Genomic DNA, 22,856 nt, shown 5'->3' with positions numbered 1-22,856 from the left:
ACTGTGACACAAATCATGTCCTCATAAATAGAAATGTCCACTACCTTCTGAGCCGTATGTACTGCCAGTTCATCTCTTTTTCTTATACGACTTTAAGTCATTTCATTATTTGTTGGATTTATTTTCCTGTGTATTTCCATCTATCAAATCTAAATAATGAATTGAATGAATTCCTGCAACTACTTTCTTTAATCTACAATTGGTTCTTGATAAAAGTCATAATTATAACATAAAAAGTGTAAATTATGAGATTAAAAAAATGAAATTATGAGATGAAAAAATCTAAATTAAGAGATAAAAAGTCTAAATTAAACTGATAAAACTGTTAAAATAATGAGACAAAAAGCCTAAATTACGAGATAAAAAGAAATAAGTATGAGATAAAAATCACTTCCATAATTTAGACTTTTTATCTTATAATGATAACTTTTAATGTCAGAATTATGACTTATTATCTAATAATTTGACCTTTTTTAATCTCATAATTATGACATACGTATATTTTTTCTTTTACTAGCGAAAATGGGCTACAACTCTGGGTAACAAAATCCCAAAGCTTTAACAAGCACTAACAACAAAACTATTGAGATTAAAAACACCAGACAGTTTACAGCTCAATGCAGAGAGCAGTTTCTTCACAGGTAGACTGAGCTTTACTGCTGTTGTCCATGTCATTTATAGCTCCGGTGTCAAAAGTCCACCTGTCTCATTATCACTTACCAAATGTTTTTATCAACACCATGTGTTCTGCGTGCATGACGTCGTCCTGACATGATTATCTGAAATAAAATCACAGTTCAGTTTCACCCAAAAGCTGCAATTATTACAAAAGTGTCTGTTCAGTTCAGTAGAGCTGCAGCGCTCACCTGCTGATGGCTTCTTGAGACTCTGTCAGACGTTCACGCCTTCACCCCTCCTTCCCCCGACCTTTAAACCTTTGGTAGCCTACTTTTATCTGACAGTGACCAAAGAGACAAAGCAAGTGACTACTGTCTACCAAGTTCTTACATTTTCAAAAACTGAGGATGGAAGCTCAGTTCTGCCAGTAAATTTTAAAAAAGTTAAAATTATAAGACAAAAATGATAATAATGGGATAAAAAGTCATTATTATGAGATAAAAAGTCAAAATGAGGTTTTAAAAAAACACAAAGTATGAGACAGTCAATTATGAGATCAAAAGTTATAATTATGAGACATAAAGTCATACTTGCACTGTAACAAGAATACTGTAAAATTTTCAGTAACTTACTGTCAGCAATTAGCTCGTAAATTGCAAAAAATATATTTCACAGTATATTACTGTAAATCTAACGTCAGTACCACAGTATTGTAATTGCTATTACAGTAATAATCAGCATGCTGTATTTTTTATCACATCACTAAAAAAAAAAAAAAAATTAAAGGTGAGATGCCAGCTGGATACAGGAGGCGCCGGCTGAGTAGTTTTTTTTTGTTGGTGTTTTAAATCCAAAATTTATCTGGAAAAATGTTTTTTTTTTCTGTTTCATATTATTTCATTTAGACACTGTAATATACACGTTCCTTTACAAGGCATGAGGCCAGAGAAGAGTAGCACTAAAAAAGAGAACAAGTGGATTTATTAAAAGCTTTATTTATTTTTATGACTTTGATTCAGGACAAATATCTGTGAAATAGTTACATAACACTGTTTTGAAAAATATTTATTTTACAGCTTTGTATTTAAAGCCATTGCACGGAAATGTTTTTTGTAAGTGCCTGAGTGTTTTAACGATTACAGCGGAAGGACAAACTGAAAGTGGACGTTACGTTTTTTGTGCAAAAACAGAATCTGCCTCATTTTAACTGAGGGGAGGAACCCAAGCTGGTTTCAGCGGTCTGGTGAGATCTGGGTGGACGGCTTCTCATCATGGGCGGTTTTACTGTCCCTCACTCCACTTCCTCAAGATCTTCTCTGCTGCATCGAGCGTGGAGTCCTCCTGTGAGACAGAAAGAGTGACAGCGAGTGAGACAGAGCAAGAGAGTCAGAAGAACAAGAGAAGGACTGGATTAAATTCATTTCCATTAATAAGGTTGAATTTACCTTAACGAAACAGAATCTGATGTATTTTTCAAACTCTTTGCTGTGCTCTGGACTGTAGAACGCAGAGACAGGGATTGTTGCCAAACCCTGCGGAGGAAAAAAGCAAAATCATCGTAAAAATTGAGAAAATTCAAAAACACGACATATTCAAACACCATACGCCAAAATGAATGTCGCACAAAACCACTAAACTACAACTTAAGAAATTCATCCATCCTCAATAAATTGAATAAGATCTCTTTAAACCTCAGTTTAGTTTTAACTCCTTTAAAGCGGGATTAAATTTAACTCTGCTGCACCAAAACTTTAAGCTCTAACTCTCACTCTGTAAAAATGCGACCCAGTAACTTCAAACTTACACTGCAGGAAGTTCTGCCTTCTTGAGATAAATTAACAAAAGTTAACACAGACAGAAAGACAGACTCAACCTGTGTTGATAATTCAGCCAATAAGCTTTTCTCAAAGGTGGAGAATTTAGGCAAAACCACCATGAATAGTCTAACCAACTTTTTATTCAGCTAGCAAACAATATAACATTCATTTAACATTTTAGTTAGCCAGCGAACAATACATAGTTTTTCTTTTTTGTTTGTTTGTTTGTTTTGTTTTACTTTTTAACTAGCTGGCTGGCTCTTTAGCTAGCTAGCAAACAATGCAATGTTCTGTTAACGTTTTAGCTAACTAGCCAGGAAAAAACAACATTTTGGTAACTTTTTAGCAACAATATAACAATCTAATGCTTAATAGCTTTTATACTTACTATCTAGATTACAACAGCACTTCATATTTATTTATTTTAATTTAATTTTAATAACCTAGTTCTGCTGAACTTTGATTAGAGCTATCTTAGATTAAATTATTCTTTGTTGGTGCAACACAGTTTATATACCTAACAATTACCTTCTCTTTAGTTAGCCACTTAACAAATCTGAAGTCACTGGGTTCATCCTTAGTGCTCTGGTCATTGTAGTTCACCTCTGTCAAAAAGAAAGAAAAGTAAACTTTAATCAGACAGCACTAATCAGAGAGTAAACAGATGGTTTACTGTAATGATAGAAATGACAGATCGCAGACGTTTGCTCTTCACTCACTGACAGAGGAGACGTCTGCGATCATAAAATAGCCTCCCTCTGGCATGATGGGCTGCAGACCGACACTCTCCAGACACGCAGCCAGTTTCTTCCTCTTGTGGTGCAGCAGCGCAGGCAGCTGCTGGAAGTAGCTCTCTGCAGTCCCAAACAGCTCGTACTCTCTCTCAAACCCCTGAGCTACTGCCTCCTGTTGAAGTAAGGAATGGATGAAAGGACCAACAGGGGAAATAATAAAGTTTTAGTGAGTTAATCACTTTCTATCTTGGCTTTTCTTTACCTCTGATAAATGGAAATGTTCTAGATTATTAGCATGGCATGTGGGAATTTTGTAAGTGATGGTATTGAGGATAGAGTTAAAAGCGTTCCTGGACTGTGGCCATAATTGTGCAACAGTGCTAAAAATGTCAAGAGGAGGAACCTGTTTACTTACAGTTTCTGTCTTAAAGAAGGTGGAGAAAACATGTTTTATTTCAACACGCGCATCTAAAATGCTGAAGGAATGATGTGTTTACCTGAGCGGCTGTAGCGCAGTGGTAAACAGAGTTCTGATGGATGGTTTTCATGTGTTTCATTATATGTCCAGAGCTGATGGCCCAGCCAACCTGAAAAGAGGACAGGTCATCATGACAACTGTAACAGAAAATAAAAGAATATGCAGTCAGGGTATTCATAAAAAAAAAAAGCTTTTGACAATGTTGATCATGACTTATTAATGAAAAAAATGACTAAGATATGGATTTGAAGGCGTGGCATTTTTCTGGTTAAGAAGCTTCCTGCAGAAAATGTACCAGTGCGTCCAAATAAATAACTTCAAATCACAACTACTGACAGTCAGAGATGGGAAGAAACTAAATACAAATACTGTACTCAAGTAGAGTTTTCAGGTATCTGTACTGTACTTAGACACATACTTTATTTTTCACACAACTTTTTACTGATACCACTTACATTTTAACACAAATAATGACACTTTCTACACATTTCTTACATTTTCAAAACAGGCACATTACTTTAGTTTTAATGCATGACAAAACAACTTAAAAAGATATAACCAGACAAAAACATAAACAGACACAACAAGATGAAAATAAAATAAAAGCTGACATTTTACAACACATAGAAAGACAAAAATGATGTAGCAAGATGAAAATGACGTAATAATACATAACAAGATGAAAACGTAACAAGACGTGACGAGAATAAAACAAGATAACAGATGTAAAAGACATGACAAGATAGAAACGACGTAAAAAATATAACAAGATGAAACAGACAGAGAAGGAGGCTTGAGTGTAGGGAAAAGGTGAGGTTCAGTTAGCTTTGCACGGAAACAGCTGGTAGAAATCACTTTTACTTGAGTAAAGAAGTTGAATCAGTGCTTCTACTTTTACCAGAGTCATTTTACACAAGTATCTGTACCATTGTTGTTTATACTATATGGTTATATATATATATATATATATATATATATATATATGTATATTTTATAACATGGTCAAAATAATGTTCAAAAAATGTAATCAGACAATCGGTGCGTTACCTTCCAGCCTGTGGCGCTGAAGGTCTTTCCAGCGCTGCCAACAGTGATGGTTCGCTCCCACATCCCAGGAAGGCTGGCTGTCAATAGACATAATCAATATACTAATGCAGCTTTATACTTTGTGTTTATTCTGCTGAGCTCTGGTTGTACCTCACCTATCTTTACATGCTTGGCTCCATCATACGTCAGCCACTCGTACACCTCATCACTGATGCACAGCACGTCATGTTTGATGCACAGATCAGCGATCATCTGGAGCTCTTCAGTCTTGTAAACCTGTAACGGACATAGACGTGTGTTTATGTAAAAGAAAAGAGAAGAAGAAGAACAGCCTAACGAAGCAGCAGCCTAAGCAGTGAATCAGAGAAATTAAGTTTAATTTTCTGATTGTTTCACAGTGGTTGTGATCTCGAGAACAAATAAAGATGCCCACATGTCTGCACAACACTGAATTTTATGTGAATGCAGCCAAAGCGAACCATCATCCTGCTGCTGTGTCCTCGGTCTCCTCTGCATGTGTGTGTATGTGTGTGTAGCTGAGAGCAGGGGGGAGTCTATATATTGTTTTTTAGGTAAATCCTGCATAGTGCGCCTTTCAATAACTGAGTTGCAGGCTATTTGCAACAACCAGTTGGAGACACTGCAATGGTAAATGTCTCACCTTGCCTAATGGGTTGTTGGGAGTGTTGATGACGATGGCTTTCGTGTGTGGAGTGAATTTGCTGGCGAGCTCCTCAGCAGAAAGAACCCAGTCTCCACTTGACAGGACGGCGCTGCCTTCAGCTTTCTTGAAGTTAGCAAAAGAAAATAAAGGTTGATATACATATATATATATTGTACTTTCAAAGGAACAGTCCATTTATTCTCTGTAGGTGGGTGGTTTGTGTCCATTGAGGTGTAAATGTTGTGACAGAAGCTCAGTCCATAAGGACTTGTCCTAAAGGCTGGAGGGTTTCAGTCCAGCTTGGACCAAAAAGTACAGAGTGGACTGGTAGCTGGAAACGTTCCAGTTTGCTTCCTTGGTGCTGTCAAGGTGCAATGGAGTAAAAAAGAAATTGATTTTCCCCCAAGGGGGATTAATAAATTATGTTCTTCTCTCTTCTTCTTAATTGCTTTCTTGCTGCTACAGTTAATCCTTTCAGGAAGTTTCTGTCATTTCCTGTTACTCCTTCTGGCAAATAAGGTGACTTGCATGTCCACCGATTCTGCTGCCCAAGAATACGCCGCATGATTCTCCAAATACTTTCCTAAAATATCTGAACCTTGATGGAGCACCAAAAATTTTAGTTTAGTTTATTTGATTTATAAAAGGACAACATGCAGTGACATTGATCATTTACAAGAAATGAAAACATTTTTCTATTATTTCTTTATTTGTATTTTCTTCTTCGTTTCTTTTCTCATTACCTACCTGTGTGAGACCTATGCTACAAGAAAGGGACTAAATATATAGTCTAAATATTCAGACTCAAAATTGTAATCAGTTGTTATGAATATTGTTTTGTTTATGTTTTTGTGCAAAATAAATCAAACAAAAAAACGTGTAAGCCACTCACCGGCCTCAGAGGTACGTACACCGGCTTTCCTCCAACCATCCTCACCATCGGCTGGTAGCAGTCGAAGAACGGCTCGATGATTATGACCTGAAAGACACATCTCTGTCAGTTTCTAACCACAAAACTGAGTAACTGAAACTCCATCATGTAGCACTTTTACAGTCATTACTGTACTGAGGTTGAAAAACGAAACCCATGGCTTGTGGCTCCATGCAGAGGAGTTTAATCCCCTCTCCACAAATATAATATTTTTAAATGTTTTTGATGCCTTTTTTGTTTCATGTCTCTCTAATTATGGCTGCACTGCAGAATATTTGACCAAACAGGACAGTAGTTTTGTGCAATAACTCAAGTGTGTAAAACTTCATGAATAATGATTCAACAGTGGCATCAATCCTGCATTTATTTATTTATACTATACTTTTAAACCAACCATTTATAATATTCTTGCAGTTTAACATATTTATAGGCCACATGTGTACATATTTTTTACATGTCCTAATTTCTCTGTGCTTATATATTTCTATTCTTGAATGTTGAGCTGTAACAATTAATCGATTGTTGATGGTTTGAGTTTTTAAGAAAAAAAAAAGTCTAAATTCTCTGATTCTGTTAGGAAACATGGATCAACACATTTCCAGACACTTTATAGAATATAACTAATCGATTAACTGAGAAAATAATCGATAGCTTAATCGGCTGAAAATAATCATTTGTTTCAGCCCTACTTGAACGGGAACAATTGTAACTGACTATCGTACCTCATCCCCGTCATCAACCAGAGCTTGAAATGCACAGAAGAGAGCCTGATAAGCTCCAACTGTGACCAGGACGTCTTCAAAAGGATCGATCTCATGTCCAACGACCCTACTGAAAAATTTAGCCAGACTTTTTACAAGAGGAGGGTGACCCTGAGGAGAGAAATGACATGGAAACGTCAGAAATGTTCTGCAACCATTTCTCAATTTAATACCTGGTAAAAAAAAATCATTCTGACTTGAACTAAAAATAAGCATGCTTCTCTGACATTCATGACAAGATAAAACTGTGACCAAGTGCATATTTCCACTTACAAAAGCTCTGGTATACTGGTGCATTATGGGTCCTCCACTCACAGCTTTACAAAAAGCCTCCTGGATGAATTTTGGAGGGGAGAAGTCAGGAAATCCCTGTCCGAGGTTCACCGCTTTGTAGTCTGCTGCCAGCTGCGTGAATTCAACCCTGTTGGTGCAGAACAGGTCAGACAGTGCAGTGCTGGTACCAGAACAGACAAACACCCTCAACTGCACACAGCAAAGGAACAGCTGGACAAGCTAATAAACCTAACAATGAACAGAAATCACTCAGAGCTGCAACGATTAATCTATTATTAATTGACTATTAAATGAATCTGCATCTATTTTGATAATCATATAATAGTTTTAGGTAATCTTTTAATTAAAAATGTGGGGACTTCACAGATGTGACAGTTACCCGTGAAGCCATGGGCACAAACACATCCCAGCACCATTACAGATGCTGACTTTTCAACTTTGTGCCGGTAACAGTCTGGATGGTCCTTTTCCTCTTTAGCCTGGAGGACACGACATCCATGATTTCCAAAAGCAATTTTTATAATATCCTTCATACAACTGTGTCAGTTTTTAACAGTTTTTACTGCAGTGCCCCCTTAAGCGGTCAAAAGTCCTAGGCATTCAATGTTGGACTTTGGCTTTGCCCCTTATGTGCAGAGAGTTCTCTGGATTCCCTGAATGTTTTACTGATATTATGGATGGTAGATGGTGAAATCCCTAATTTTCTTGTAATGGCGCATTGACAAAACAATTACACTTTAACTGAGGCAGAGATCTGAACCTTGCCCCATCCTTGTTTGAGCGAGCCTTTCGAGGAGGCTCCTATTATACCCAGTCGTAACAGTAACACCTGTTATTAATTAACCTGTTTAGCTGCAGAACAGGTATTTTTTTTGAGCATTACACACCTTTCCCAGTCGTTAGCTGACCTTGACCCAACTTTTTTGAAACCTGGTGCGGGCATCAAAGTCAGAATGAGTGCAAATTTACAAAAAAAACCAAACAATTAAGTTGATCAGATTAAACACTAAATATTTCATTTCTGTATTGTATTCAAATGAATATAGGGTGAAAATAATGTGTAAAACATTGCATTCTGTTTTATTTACGGTTTACACAGCAACCTAACTTTTTTGGAATCAGACAGAATGCAGTTTGATGTGATATTTTTTACTTGTCTGGAATATGTGCGCACATACTGATGCTTTTACCTGTCTTATATGTCCTGATTTATTTGTTATGAACCCACAGGAAGAATAGATGCTACTTTGATGGGGATCCAAAGAGTAAACTACACAATATAATCCCATTATATGTGAATATACTAGATGTTTTTTCCATTTTTACTTGTTGCACATTCTGTAGTGGCATTGATGCTGCATTTTGAAGAATAAATGTGGTATTCTTATCATTTCTAAAGTCTATTTAAAGGACATGGTCCCACCATCATGCTCCACCAACCGGGTGATTAATATTAAAATAACTATAAATAAACCCTTGGACCTGTTATTCGTTTTCACTTACCAAACGTTTTTATCGACACCGTCTGTCCTGCTGGCATGAAGTTGTCGTGACATAATTATCTGAAATAAAAGCACATTTTGAGCAGCCCATAAGTCGTAATTAATATTTACGTGTCTCTTCACTTCAGTGCAGCTGTCAGTTACCCACCTTGGATTGGTTTGTAATTAAACTCTGACGAATTGCAATCAAATTTGGTGCGAGTTTCCCGATTATTCCCATTAATATGCGATCATCGCTTCAGAGATGAGTGCACCGGCTTATATCACCAGGACGGTGCGAAAGAAACGTGTCTTCAATTGTGTTGTTTTGGTACACAATCCCTGCGGATGTTCCCTTTTTTTTAAAAAAAACTAGGGGGCTGGTGAAGGCAAGTTTATGTTTAACCTCCTTGTGTTTTCATTTTCACTTCCTCTCTGGGCGGAGCGAGAAACAGCCGTCAGGTACCAGGATGTAAGTACGACGGTCAGGTATGAAGGACAAAAACATTACAGTTAAACATAAATTAAAATGAAAAGGTAGAAATACATAACTAATTAAATGTTAACTAAAAACAAACAAACAAATTAAATAAAATGTAGAAATAAAATAAAATTGATTAATTAAATAAAAATATTGTTGTGTATTTAATTATTTATTTCTGCATTTATTTAATTATTTGCTTATGCTTATGCCTAGGGTTGGGGGCGTTACTTTAAAAATATATTCTGATACAGTTACTATTACTATTAGCTGTTAAAAAATATAGTCAGTAAGAGGAGTAATCAGGTAATCCGCTTGATTACTTTCCATTACTTTTGGAAGACTTGGAAAATATTCACATGTAAGAAGCTTAAATCAGAGAATTTGGGCTTTTTTTCAATTAAAAAAATGATCCAAAAGGATGAATCAGTCAACACACACACACACACACACACACACACACACACACACACACACACACACACACACACACACACACTTGTTAAGTTGTGGGTGGTGAAAAATTGTTTTCATTAATTTAATTTTAAATTTTTTTCTTTTCTTTTATGTTATGTTTAATTAATTAGTTTTTTTATTTAATTAATTTAATTTAATTTAATTTAATTATTTTTATTTTATTTTATTTTATTTTATTTTATTTTATTTTATTTTATTTTGTATTGAAACAAATAACCAGTGTTTGAGTATGACGTACAAATTATAATAACACCGCAACGCTGTTCCTGAGTCAGTATTGTAAGTTTTTGAAACTACACAGCTGGTGCCGGCGAGGAGCTGTGACATCTGACTCCAGATCGGTGCGTGAGAGTCCACGTAACCACGCTGCAAGCCTCGCGGTATTTACGTTACCCAGAATGCCTCGGACTTCCTTTCTGCCTGAACCGACATGGTGGGTGCATAGCTGCTTCTTCTGAGGAAATATTTTAACTGTTGTATCTGTCTCCATCCCTGTATACATGCTTATTTTTACATTGTAGAATGTACATATGAACTCTTTTAAGCTTGAACGTGTGTTTAATGTCGGTATTGAGCGTTGATTTTGTTCTGTTTTTTGGTAAAACTTGGTTAAAGTGACCCTGGTGTAGCCGGTAAGAGCCTTTCAGGAGCTAAAGCTAACGTGGGAGAACACGCTTGATTTCAGGAGCACACTAGCTGTTTTTATTCAGTATTTTTCGCATGATTGTAAACTTCCAGTAATTACCATTTAACTTAATTTATTATCAGGACTTACAGAAGTTCAACGGGTTTTGTGGCGTTATGTACAAGTGTGTATCTGGCTGGTTTACCCGGTAGTGTTAGCTTTGGTAACGGGCCCAAGCGCTGGTTCCGTCAGTACAAACTGTAATGCTAACGTTCAAGTTACTACTTTAGTTCAGCTCTAGTTCTCGATGTCTAATGTTTATGGTGATTATTTAATGTGAACATGTTTGTAAATTACAGAGATTTAGAGGTAGCAGCCAAGCTAGGTGCATCGTTTTTTAACAGTTTGAATGACATGCTAACCGCAGGGCAGATGATCAACATGGGGATTTGGCTATATCGTAATGCATTTGAGCTTTACTCGAGGTTTTTCCCTTATGATTTTTGGACTCGGATGCTATAAAGAATGTATTTTGCACCCAGTTTTGGGAAACAGGAAGATACTGAGCAAAGCGAGTTTTCATGCTAAGCAATGGGTGCTAAAGCTCAAGCATGCTGGTGAACTTCTAATTTAGTGTTTCGGCAAACATTGGATTATAATCCAGCAGCCCTATCAGTTACACATTAAGGATGTATTGATGTCCACTATTCAGTTGCTGTGGATTTTATTTTAATCCCATTCAATGTTGAGACTAAGGTTTATTGTGAGTGTGTTGGTTAATATATCTTCATCTTTTCCTCTTGACAGCCTAAGGGAAAGAAGGCTAAGGGGAAGAAGGTGGCACCTGCCCCTTCTGTGGCCAAGAAACATGAGGCCAAAAAAGTAGTCAACCCCCTGTTCGAGAAGAGGCCCAAGAATTTTGGCATCGGTAAGTAACCTTGGGTGGCATTTTGGAAGAAATGGGGGTTGTAATGGTGCAGATGATGTAAACGAATATTTGCTATCTTAACAACAATGCTGACAATTTTCCACCAAGATCGCTGATGCACTTTAGACGTAAAAGCAATAGGCCTTTCCTCATTCTTGTCAGTTGCTTAAAATTTGTTTTGCCTTGTCCCATAGGCCAGGATATTCAGCCCAAGCGTGATTTGACACGCTTTGTGAAATGGCCCCGTTACATCCGCCTGCAGAGGCAGCGCTCCATCCTCTACAAGCGTCTTAAGGTTCCCCCTGCGATCAACCAGTTCACCCAGGCTCTGGACCGTCAGACCGGTAAGTTTCAAAAGTTTTTCACATCAGGGGTTGTGTTGAGTGCTTTGTTTGGCTCGCAGAACAAAGTTGTATTTCAAAAATGGTTAATGGGTCTCATATAGTACCACTGTGACTCTGCAAATGATGTGAAAGAATATTTGCTATCTAATTAGCCGTGCTGACATTTCCACCAAGATCACTGATGCAGTTAAAACTTAAAATACAGTTCACTTGTCTTGATGTGGAACAAATTGTGCTCCAAGTAAATGTCTAATGTCCTGTGCTCCTTCTCAGCCACACAGCTGTTTAAGCTGGCCCACAAGTACAGGCCAGAGACCAAGCAGGAGAAGAAGCAGAGGCTGCTGGCCCGCGCTGAGCAGAAGGCAGCCGGAAAGGGAGATGCCCCTACCAAGAGGCCCCCTGTCCTCCGTGCAGGTGAGCACTAAACGACTGTTGCTTATGAACAATTTTTAATGATCACTGACACTCAACAATACGTAAAAAACTATGCGGAACATACTTCATTTAATCAGCCTAACTCAGAATAGATGAACAGCCTCATAAAGCCTAAAGATTCGTCCTGTATGAAGCAGTTTTAGTCAGGCTGTGTTGATGAAAACCCTTTGGGTTTACCATAATTTATTGAAGCTAATTTAGTTACTCTAGGAACCATATTGTGGCCTGAATGCAGTGATGTCTTGAATTTCTTCACCTGAAACTTGCCTTGATGTTTATTGAGCTTTTTAACACTGAGCATTGGCCAAAATAACAGATGTTTGTAGAGCTCTGTGTCAGCTCATCAGTTTAATCGGATAATTACATTTTTCATTTCCCTACAGGTGTGAACACTGTCACTTCTCTGGTGGAGAGCAAGAAGGCGCAGCTGGTCATCATTGCCCACGATGTGGATCCGATTGAGGTTTGTCATACTGTTTTGGGAACAGTGAAACTTGTATTGGGTGCAGTTCAGTCTAGAAAGTGGTCACTGGCAATGATGTCTGAATTTCTTCACCTGAATCCTCTGTGTGGAACAAAACATACGAGCTTTTTAACCCTGAGCAGAGACCGCAAACCAAAAATGCATGACAGTTTTTGGTTAGATTGAACAGTTAATTCTCTGGATTTAACCCAAAGTTTGAAATGTGTTCTTAAAATATTCTCCTGTGGTTCCCCTGCCTTTCCAGCTCGTCGTCTTCCTGCCTGCTCTGTGCCGCAAGATGGGTGTTCCATACTGCATCGTCAAGGGCAAGGCTAGACTGGGCAGACTGGTGCACAGAAAGACATGCACTTCAGTTGCCTTCACACAGATAAACCCGTAAGTTTGAGCATGAACTGAGCTGTGTTTTGTTAGTGCATGAGACATGGTACAAGATTTGACCAGTTTCTTAACTAGTGACACAGAGCTGCATTACTGGTTAAGACATATTTTTTGGATAATTGGTCTTGAATGTTATCATAAGTTCATAACTTGAAATTCTTGTAAAATGTTGTCTAAAAGGCACTAGGGCTGCAACTAATTCTTATTTTCATTATCCATGAATCTATCAGTTGTTTGATTAGGTGTTGGTCTATAAAATGGTGAAAAATGTTGCTCTGTGCTTTGCAAAGATCAAGCTGAGTTTATCACATGTTTTGATTTGTCCCTAACCCAAAGATTATCAGTATACTGTCATAAAGGAGCAAAGAAACCAGAAAATATACATGCTTAAGAAACACAAATTAGGATTTTTCAAACAGTGTCTCAAGCTGATTCATCAGTTATCAAAGTAGTTGATTAATTTAAGACTGAATCAGTTGCTGTTGTTGCAGCTCTAATTCTTTGATCGTCAGAAGTTAATTAAGTTTTATTAGAAACCATATTATGGCATTAGTTGAGTCTTGTGTAACTTGGCCTCAATGCAGTGATGACCTGAATTTCTTCACCTGAAACTTGCCTTGATGCTTTTTGAGCTTTTTAACCCTGAGCATTGGCCAAAATAACTTTTTTTTTTTTAATGGAGCAGGATGTTTTATCAATCATCCTGACCAAGTTAATAAGAGGAATGTGTGCAGCTACATTTCTGAAAAGCGTGAGCACCGTACTAACTGCTGTTTTCTCCTACAGTGAGGATAAGGGAGCTCTTGCCAAGCTGGTGGAAGCCGTCAAGACCAACTACAACGACAGATATGAGGAGGTAAGCGTTCGTTTCAGTTAACTGAAGCATCTCCACGTGTAACATTTGATGACAAAAAACAAACTTTGCATCATTTTAACTGTTTCAAACTTGTTTTTCAGATCCGTCGTCACTGGGGAGGTGGCATCATGGGCCCCAAATCCACAGCCCGCATCACCAAGCTGGAGAAGGCAAAGGCCAAGGAACTGGCAACCAAGCTTGGTTAAACTGTTTGGAATAAAAAATGTATGTCCTAATGGAGCGAGACTGTTTGTATTATTGTTCAAACTAAATATATGATGTTTTGGAACAAGTTGCAACTGTAGAGTCATTTTGAAGACGGTAACGTCAGGAAAATATTTGAATTTGATGGTCAAATCGGGTATTAATTTCATGTAGGGCTGAAAAGTTAATATTATCTCTTAAGTATTCAAATGTGGTCTGAATGCTGCTGCAGTATTGATATGAAATGATAAATGTACAGTGAGTAAACAAAGGTGTTACCAATGATACTACAACCTTTCCAGTGAGTCAAGATGAACAATAGCAGCACCATGATTGTTTAACCTGTGCTGCTGTGAAAAAGATCTGAACAGATTTAAGTGACATAATCAGGTAATCTAGTGATGGGGTCATTATCTAAATTAGAAGTGGATTAGTTGGGAAAGTGCAGTTAAATTTTCCAACAGCCAGGAATTACTTGATGGATTTGAAAAGAAAGCTGTAATTTAAAACAACATATAGGGATGGAATTTTTTTGTGCAATTAGTCTGTATCAAACTGATGACTGAATTTTGAGGTGATGCATTCAGATGAGTTTGTGGGGCTTCAACCTTTAATGGTTTCCAATGATCACGATTGGTATTAGTGATAGAATTTAAGCACATTTAATTGAAGTACTTGTGCTTTTTAATATTTTCTTCTCAGAGGGAAATACTGTACTTTTTACTCGGGTACAGTTCACTCAAATACAGCTGAAACAAGGTGTCAGTTAACTGAAAAATAATTAGAAACACTTTAATTAATTTATAATGCAAAACTATTTTAGGTTTCCGGCTTCTGAACTATAGATTTGATGGTATTCCTATAAATTATTTAGATAATTTTTAACGTATCAAAGGTTAGCATCATGAATGTGTCAGTCTGGGTTATTGTGGCCAGATGTCTTAGTTTTCAGAATTTTTACCATCCAAGTGATTAACGTAGCAAATAATCAGCAGATTAATCCATAATAAAAACTAATTATTAGCTGTAGTCCTGTACAGAGTGGTTCAATATGAGCTCCACCTCAACAAACAGTAAAATTATGCTTTATGAATTAATCCATGATCAAGCTAAATTCTATATTAACAGTCAGGACATTGCTCTGCCTTTACATGCAACATCCCTGTTGTGGGACTAAAAGGTTTATCAACAGCAACAGTAAAGAATGCAGAGTGGAGGAGCCAAATGATTTTATATTAATTTATTCTCAAATACATGTTTAAGGAGAATAGTTCACCACTATTTACATATTTGTCACTGAATATGCAGCAGACTGGAACTGACAGCACAAATCAAGTATATCAGAGGTTTGCTTTGCCGCATTTCAGATACAGTATTGATGTCAGGAGCGCAGTGGGGATAACTCAATTTATCCACCTCTGAAATGAAGCAGAGAGTTTACCCATCAGATCAACTGTATCAATCAATGAGGACAACAAAGGTACCACTACAACCTTAATTGATGAGTAATACAACAATTTCAATGCATTTAATCATCACACTTTAATCTTCTTGATGAACTTTGCAAACCACATGTAGGAGGTTGCTGCACACAAGCCATACCTAAGAAAAAGAGGGATAAAATGATTTCAGTGAAAATATAATCATACATAATGGTACAGAGTGTTATTTACAGTAGAAAAGCATCCAGGGAGCCGCAGAGACAGACTTTTTATCTCAGTAAGTGTGATTCATTCAGAAAGAAAGTTGCCACCTACCATGTTATTATGTACTGCATGTGTTCATTCCTCAGTGTGACTCTGGTCTGTCCACCTATTGGTCCTCCAGGAATGGTGCTGCCTGCAGGACACGAGGCATTTAAATTCACACGCGCTCATAATCATATGTGTTTATCGTGGGCTTTTTTGTTTGTGAGATCTTACCGAAATCGGCGTCAATGAAGATGGGCTCAGCTCCTGTGACTCCGGACATGGCCTCCAGGTCTCTGTAATGCCAGCGGTTTCTCTCCACGTCGTTGTTCGGTACAAACGGCTTACGCGTCTCTGTCAGCCTCACGACCCCGACCACCTCCATTTCATCCTCCACCTGCACACAAGCAGAATTACAGTTAAATAGGTGGCAAAGAAATAAAAATATTAGTGCGAATGAAGGAAGTTTATGGTGCTGCTGTTTCCTTTAATATAATTTAAACTATGAATGGTTTTGTGAGGTTGGTTACAGCTGAGACATCAGGGCTTCACTGGAGTGCACCAAGTTTTCAAGGATTTTAAATGACACCAGTTCAAGAATCGGAGGTTATTTGGTAAGAAAGGGGCAATAAAGGTTACATTACTAACCTGTCAGCAATGGAGCTGCATTAATAAAGAGGAACGTGCGTAATGAAAAAGATTGTTTCTTGATTTTTATTTTCTTTTTAAATGCAAAATAGTAAGTTAGCTTTTAAGTTAGAAGTTAGAGTAGTTTTGAAGATGAAAACTTTTACTTAAGTATTTTTCTAACAACAGTGCTTTAACTTGGAATTTAATAATATTTTATTAATGTAACAGTACTTGTACTTGAGTACGGTTTTTCAGAACTCTTTCCCCACCTAGACACTGAAGTAGCGCGGGATCATGTGAGTTGTTTTCTTCATTTTTAAACAAACATCATTGCTGATGAAAATCTACCTAACATGACTCAGACAGAAATCACATTCATGGATGAGGCAATGTATTAAAGTTTTATTTGTGTCACGTTTGGTCACGTTTGCCAACTTCCTTCCTCACTCTAGCTAGTAACGACTAGCAGGAAACGCACCATTACCTTGAATAAATTATGGACCTCTCTGGGTCGGACAATCTTGGAAACATTTAGGATAACGTAAACACACCTCTCAACAAAATACATAACATATGTCTAGCATTTTTAGACATTTTAATGTGGAAATGTTATGGATTATAGCTTAAAAATATATAAAACTATATAAATAAATTGCTGCCTATTATTATATTGCTGTTTTCAAGTTTTCATATCAGCACATATCGTAAGATAGAAACCAAAACCGATACACGCCGATATGGCTGTGAGAGGCCAATGTCAGCTGATAATGCTGGTCGATCAATATATCCGTCTGACTATAACTGTGGGTGTGCTCTTTCATGTGTCACCTCATCTGAAACACTAACCTGTCCCTTCATCCTGGTCTCCGGTCTTATCTTCTGTCTGGGGACGTATCCTCTGTTCACCAGGATCGTGATGCTGCAGGTGAAGGTGGAAAAGATGAGTGAGAGCTGGACGTAGCAGGTGCAGTTAGTTTTATAACCACAGCGGTTTATCTGTTGTCTTACCCGAGGTCGGTACAGTGGAACGGGGTGATGACATTGGCGCCGGTCTCTCCACTTGAAGACAGCCTGCCCGCCTCTCTGGCCTCTTTCTCCGGGTCGACTGGTGAGCGGGGCAGGATATACAGCTCCTGTGAGTGGTCGTACCGTCCACGCACTCTCACCCTCCTGTACTCCAGGCTGTTCAGCTCATGAGGACTGGGATCAGGGGAGAAATATCACTAAAATCAGATCAAATACTGCTGCATTTGTTGTACTGCTATAAGCAACCAGTCTGTGTGTGACCTGTTGTTCAATCTTCATCGTCTGTAGAAAGTAATATCACTTACTCGAGAGGAAGAGGGATGGGTTCTGCAGTGGTGAGTCTTGTCAGCTCATCGATCAGCTGCATTTTCCACTGACGCCGTTTCACCTTCACAGAAACAAAAAGTCCATCCGACAACAACATCAGCAACAACAAACCAGAGATACATCGTCATCATCATCATTTTACAAAATAGAAAATAAATGAGATGTACCTGCCATGTACCGAGGCCAAAGGTGGTGGCAGGAATGAGCAGCAGGAACCATTTGAGGAAAGAGTCTTCTCCTTTTTCTGCTCCAGCTGCTGTGGAGCTCGACTGTCGCCCGAACGGAATGAACCTGCCTGGAAATTTAAATTGAAGTTATTTGTCTAGTGATTAATTTGTATCAGTCAATTACTTACAGACAGGTGACACATTTTGAAACATGAAATTGTGTTTTCCTTTAATTTGTCACCCTTCTGTAGAATGCTGTTACAAAACATAATTTTGTTTGTTTATAGCACAACATCATCTGATGATGATTTTGAGTTTGTATGTAATATGTAATTTGCTGGAAAAGATTGAAAATGTATATTGAAAACAGCTGAAAAGTGCTCGAATTTGACTTTGGAAAAAGTGATGGAACTCCTTGACATTTCTATCATGATGTGCATTTCCTGTTCTTATCTCTTTTACTGTTTTGTCTTATTTTTTACTGTGTTTTAGTGTCTTTTGCTTGTGTCCATAATGATTTAATGGTTAAAGGGATGTCATGATAAAACAAACAAACAAACAACAAAAACAAAAACAGATTGAAAAATGTTGCTTTTCCTTTGAGCTTAAAGTGCTTCTACTTTTGTCCTTTAAGAAAACAAAATAAAAGTAGGCAGCCTTGACCTAAGCATGTGCAAAAAAATGAGCATGAATTGTATGTACAATTGCAAAACAAATCCAACGCAGCAGTCAGTAACAGTCTATTTATTAATAAGATAAAAATAATAAAATCATTTTTTTCTACCATAACAGTCTGGCACTGAGACATTTTTATTAGAATATTCAATATAGTGTCACACCATTAACAATTATTTATTAATAATAATTTTATTTGTATAAGTCAACAATACCTCTGTTTCTTTCTGCGTCTTGTCTACAGCGTTATAATTGATTACCATGGACTATTTGCTTTCAATTTTTAATATAGTTTTCTGTGTATTTTTGAGTTATGAAACGAAAACACAAAGTGGAGTCCAGTGTCATAGTCATATCGATTATATTGAGACCTTGTATTATACTGTTTGCTTTCTTTTTTCACATGTTTAAAATAACAATATGTCAATCAATAAATCAATCAAAACATGATATTTTACCGTCTGCACGTTTGAAGAGTGTCAGTCTGGGCAGGAGGAGAGTCCTCTTGATGTAAATAACATGAGTCTGCAATAACAGAAAAAAAATATGCCTCCGTTGAAACATGACTTTCACAAGATTCAGTCAAGTTTGTTTGGGATATAAACACGCAGAACTGAAAAATACAACAAATAACGTACCTGTTTTTTTAGTGTCGTGAGCAGTCTGTTGGAATAAGCCAGCACTGATTTTAGAGAAGCCATCCTGAATCAAAACATCAGCGAGAAGAGGTAAAACTCATGAAACAACCAACTACATGACAGATACATAACTGTTCAGAGGGGGGACCGCTTTAGGTGTTACTCCTTCCGGGTTGTTGGCGCTCCGCCCCCTCATTTTTCACGTGTGTACAGAAATGTGTTGATATTCTTTAGCAGTAGGTTCGCGTCTTGTTTTGGCTCAATTAAAGGTTGATTTTTCGTCATGGATCTCGCCTCAAAGGATTCGTACATTCAGAAACTCGCCAGTAAAGTTTTGTCTCAACGAGAGCAGGAGCCGAAGAAGAGACCGTTCGGTAACGTTAATGTTAGCTAACTGTGTTTGCTAATTTACACTCTGTTCTGTGCTGTAACTGCGGATAGCACTGTTTTAGTTTAGGCTATGTGTTAGTGGTTGTGGAAAAAGCATTTGAAATTCAATTTGTCTTCAATCCACTGGTTATTACTGCAGCTGGCCAAAGAAGGCGCTGCACCGTCTATAAAGCAACTTTTTAAAGACAAAAGACAGAAATATGCAGGAGTAGCTAGTCCAGCTAACAAAATAATGAGCGAAAATCACGTTAAAATTGAACAGCTGAAAACTTCTAGGTGTGCAGCCTATGATGATGAAGGTACTATGATTAGTTGTGGCCCTTAAAGGACAAAAGAAGTGGAAAAGTCACCAGTTTTTGACTGATTTTCATTGACTCAGTCACCTCCAAATTATTTAAGCTGACACGCTTGAAGTGTACTAGTTTGTCTGGGTTGTAGCTAACTTAATCACTTTCAGGTGTGACCCACAGCTCTTACTGGCTTTTGTTTCTTATAAAATAAGGAAATAAGTTGAGTATGAGCTTGTCACACCTTGGTGACAGAAAATCATCAGATCTGGATCACTTTTTTTCTTTTCATTTAATTAGCACTGCCTGAGCATGTTCAAGTTCCTAGACTGGTAACTGTAATGAAAGCTACAACACCACAGCAGGCCAATTCACGTTACAATCCTGGATATACTCTATGTATTCATTAATTCATGTGTTGTGTTTGTCTGTGTGTAGCTTATTTCAAAGGTAAAAATGACTCTGGTCCTCAAAATAAGAAGAAAAAAAAGTGTAAAAAGAAGAATTTTAAAGAAAAAGGCGTTGATGAGAAGACACCTGCTCCTAAACAGAAGACTTCACCATCTCCTGCAGCGCAGAAAGGCCCAGCCTCAGCGAAACTGAATGGGTCCAAAAATCAGACCGTAAATGGATCCACAACACAGCCGCCTAAAGGTACATTTAAGTTTAAAGATGCTGTCATGTCAGTGCGTCCACCTGTCTGACAGAGGATTGGATTCTACTGACACTCCATGTTTACATCACCAGGTCTCTTCTTGTTATTAAAAGTTGTTAGCGTTTCCTCCAGTCACATTTAATTTTTTTTCTTAAAGGAGGAAGTGTAGACTCCAGCTTCTCCACAGTGGATGTTCTGCGCAAGAGACTGCATGAAAAGATTGAAGAGTCCAGAGGGCAGGTCCGTGGTGTTTAGAATCCACTTCCATTCATGTTTTTAACAATATAAAATACTCTACAAGAAGTAAGAAATTGTGTCTGTTTCTTTTTGCAAAAGAAGTTCAGATATCTTGTTAAAATGTTAACATATTGAGAACAACTTTTGACACTGGTCCAGTATTGCTCCAGCACTGGTTATACTGTGAAACTGGTTAACTGCTGCAACCCAAGTCCCTGTTTTTTGTTTATTTCTTCCAACATGTAGAGGACTGACAGTCGAATTTAGCATGTTCAGTAGTACACAGTAGTTAAATATTTTTGTGTCTTTTGGATTAACATGTTGCACTCATCTTTTGTCAGGGAGCTCCAAAGGATGCATTATCAGAGGCAGTCATGGCAAAGCGAGCAAAACGAAAGCTGGAGCGGGAGCGTAAGAAGAGGAAGAGGAAAGAGTTTCGGATGAAGGAGCTGGCTGAAAAAAGTGGCCAAGAGATAAAACAGGAGGCGGAGATAAAACAGGAAGGAACGCCTGCCCCGGCTGCAAGCAAAAGAAACGAAGCCGCCATCATCTTCAACAAGGTGGAGACAGTGGAGGAGGGATATGTGGACAAAATACAGAAGAAGAAGAACAAGAAGCAGAGTATGAAAGGCCAGATAACGCCACTGACAGGGAAGAACTACAAGCAGCTGCTCAGTCGGGTGGAAGCTCGCAAAGCGAAGCTGGAGAAGCTGAGGGAGAAAGACGAGGGGAAGGCCCGCGAGGTGGAGGAGAAGATGAAGTGGACCAACATGCTCTACAAGGCGGAGGGCATCAAAATCAAAGACGACGAGGACATGCTGCGCTCCTCGCTGAAGAGGAAGGAGAAGAGGCGTGAGCAGAGGAAGAAGAACTGGAACAAGCGTTGTGAGAACGTCGTAGAGAAGATGCAGCACCGTCAGGATAAGAGGAAAAAGAACATCCAGAGACGCAAGCAAGCCAAAACAGAGAAGAAGAAGGAGAGGGCGAGGAAGAAGGGCAGAGTGCTGCCTGAGGACTTGAAAAAAGCCGCAGTTTAGAGAAATGAGTGTGTGTTAAGGGCTACACCATATGGTTAAAAAAAAAAGTCACATTGCCATTATTTTGACTGAAATTCCAATTGCAATATGTGATATAAGAGGGAATGATAATTTTTGCATCACAATATTCATTTTTACTAAAAAAAAAAACAATGATGTGACATTTGTTGGGGTCTGTACTAAACAAACATGTTTTCTTTCGTCTAGAGAACAAGATTTGTAGGCCAGAGCTTCTCTGCAACACTACAGCACCTCGCAATAATGCTGTTTTGTCTTTCATAAAATTGCGAGTTGGTTCTGAGATTTGGATATTGGACTTGGCCATATTGTGATTAAGTGTGCAGGTCTTATGACAACATAGACAATGTCTAAATAAGTTAAATCAGTCTCTTTCCATGGCTGTATCATTTATTACCATGTGGAAGTCCTGCGGCTGCTACACATATTGTATCTTTGCTTCTTTTTTTTTTTTTAAAGAAGTATTATGATGTGTGTTGTGGTCAGTAAAATGTGATCCTTTATTGTGAACATGAATGTCAACCTCTGCTGTAGAATATGGTTATTTTACAGAATATACAATATCATTATATTGTTTTTGTTCTGATTACTCTTTCTTTCTTCTTATTTTTCTCTGCTAAAAGCGTTCATGTAGCATGTGTTTGTGAACTCATCTCAGACGTTTGCGTTTCACTACTAACGGGTGCCACAAATGCGAAAATGTTTATTTTTCATTATTGGCTGCATGGATTGTACAAATATTGTTTTGCACGATCAAGACTCCGGTCACGACTCAGTCAATGCATGAATTTCGTCATAATTACAACAAATACTTATTACAGCCGATCTAAATTTATACACATTTCACAAAATGGTCCATCACTCTCCATTTTTCAAAAGATGAAAAATCGGTTAGCATCTGCATCTTCACAAGTTTTTCTTTTATAGGCTACCAAAATGAGCTCTCACTGACTGTGTGTTCGGATTGGTGAAATGGTGAGGCCGCAGTGATATTTCATATTTATATTTATATAGAATTTGGACAGTATAAACATTACATTTTTA

At 37.8% G+C, this 22,856-nt stretch overlaps 4 protein-coding genes and 5 non-coding genes across 10 annotated transcripts; 7 read left to right on the top strand and 2 right to left on the bottom strand.

The window, feature by feature from the left end:
- Positions 1-1,629: 1,629 nt before the first annotated feature.
- On the bottom strand, positions 1,630-9,185 carry LOC146308573 (kynurenine--oxoglutarate transaminase 1-like). Its single transcript, XM_084746245.1, has 13 exons — positions 8,995-9,185; positions 8,848-8,906; positions 7,324-7,471; positions 7,012-7,161; positions 6,251-6,337; positions 5,356-5,481; positions 4,850-4,970; positions 4,695-4,771; positions 3,667-3,756; positions 3,155-3,341; positions 2,964-3,040; positions 2,064-2,150; positions 1,630-1,959 (listed from the first exon to the last, which is right to left on the bottom strand). Exons 1-13 carry the CDS (start codon positions 9,064-9,066, stop codon positions 1,900-1,902), a joined length of 1,341 nt encoding a protein of 446 aa, XP_084602371.1. The 5' UTR covers positions 9,067-9,185; the 3' UTR covers positions 1,630-1,899.
- Positions 9,186-10,184: 999 nt separating this feature from the next.
- rpl7a (ribosomal protein L7a) lies at positions 10,185-14,073 on the top strand. Its single transcript, XM_084745535.1, has 8 exons — positions 10,185-10,216; positions 11,216-11,336; positions 11,531-11,680; positions 11,954-12,094; positions 12,499-12,578; positions 12,844-12,974; positions 13,764-13,833; positions 13,935-14,073. The coding sequence occupies exons 1-8, from the start codon at positions 10,214-10,216 to the stop codon at positions 14,037-14,039; spliced, it is 801 nt and encodes a 266-aa protein (XP_084601661.1). The 5' UTR covers positions 10,185-10,213; the 3' UTR covers positions 14,040-14,073.
- On the top strand, positions 11,384-11,456 carry LOC146308572 (small nucleolar RNA SNORD24). Its single transcript, XR_014772684.1, has one exon. It is a non-coding gene; the product is annotated as a small nucleolar RNA SNORD24 (small nucleolar RNA).
- Positions 11,796-11,866, top strand: LOC146308571 (small nucleolar RNA SNORD24). The gene has a single exon (XR_014772673.1). It is a non-coding gene; the product is annotated as a small nucleolar RNA SNORD24 (small nucleolar RNA).
- Positions 12,345-12,417, top strand: LOC146308570 (small nucleolar RNA SNORD36). Its single transcript, XR_014772682.1, has one exon. It is a non-coding gene; the product is annotated as a small nucleolar RNA SNORD36 (small nucleolar RNA).
- On the top strand, positions 12,646-12,722 carry LOC146308569 (small nucleolar RNA SNORD36). Its single transcript, XR_014772681.1, has one exon. It is a non-coding gene; the product is annotated as a small nucleolar RNA SNORD36 (small nucleolar RNA).
- LOC146308568 (small nucleolar RNA SNORD36) lies at positions 13,556-13,628 on the top strand. Its single transcript, XR_014772683.1, has one exon. It is a non-coding gene; the product is annotated as a small nucleolar RNA SNORD36 (small nucleolar RNA).
- A 1,370-nt stretch (positions 14,074-15,443) lies between the features above and the next one.
- Positions 15,444-19,336, bottom strand: surf1 (SURF1 cytochrome c oxidase assembly factor). Its single transcript, XM_084745534.1, has 9 exons — positions 19,189-19,336; positions 19,009-19,075; positions 17,876-18,003; positions 17,687-17,769; positions 17,364-17,555; positions 17,202-17,274; positions 15,960-16,122; positions 15,795-15,876; positions 15,444-15,639 (listed from the first exon to the last, which is right to left on the bottom strand). Exons 1-9 carry the CDS (start codon positions 19,249-19,251, stop codon positions 15,573-15,575), a joined length of 918 nt encoding a protein of 305 aa, XP_084601660.1. The 5' UTR covers positions 19,252-19,336; the 3' UTR covers positions 15,444-15,572.
- A 38-nt stretch (positions 19,337-19,374) lies between these two features.
- surf6 (surfeit 6) lies at positions 19,375-22,063 on the top strand. 2 transcript variants are annotated; one of them, XM_084746555.1, is made up of 4 exons: positions 19,375-19,562; positions 20,304-20,519; positions 20,678-20,760; positions 21,099-22,063. In XM_084746555.1, the coding sequence occupies exons 1-4, from the start codon at positions 19,472-19,474 to the stop codon at positions 21,792-21,794; spliced, it is 1,086 nt and encodes a 361-aa protein (XP_084602681.1). In that variant the 5' UTR covers positions 19,375-19,471; the 3' UTR covers positions 21,795-22,063. The 2 variants fall into 2 exon arrangements, with proteins under 2 accessions (XP_084602681.1, XP_084602680.1); XM_084746554.1 differs by having other exon boundaries at positions 20,304-20,524; positions 20,677-20,760.
- Positions 22,064-22,856: the final 793 nt, after the last annotated feature.

Source organism: Lutjanus erythropterus, chromosome 20 (assembly GCF_056507025.1).
Source record: "Lutjanus erythropterus isolate fLutEry1 chromosome 20, fLutEry1.hap2, whole genome shotgun sequence".
Taxonomy (NCBI): Eukaryota; Metazoa; Chordata; class Actinopteri; order Lutjaniformes; family Lutjanidae; genus Lutjanus; species Lutjanus erythropterus.
This window is presented reverse-complemented; position numbering and strand designations above follow the sequence as displayed.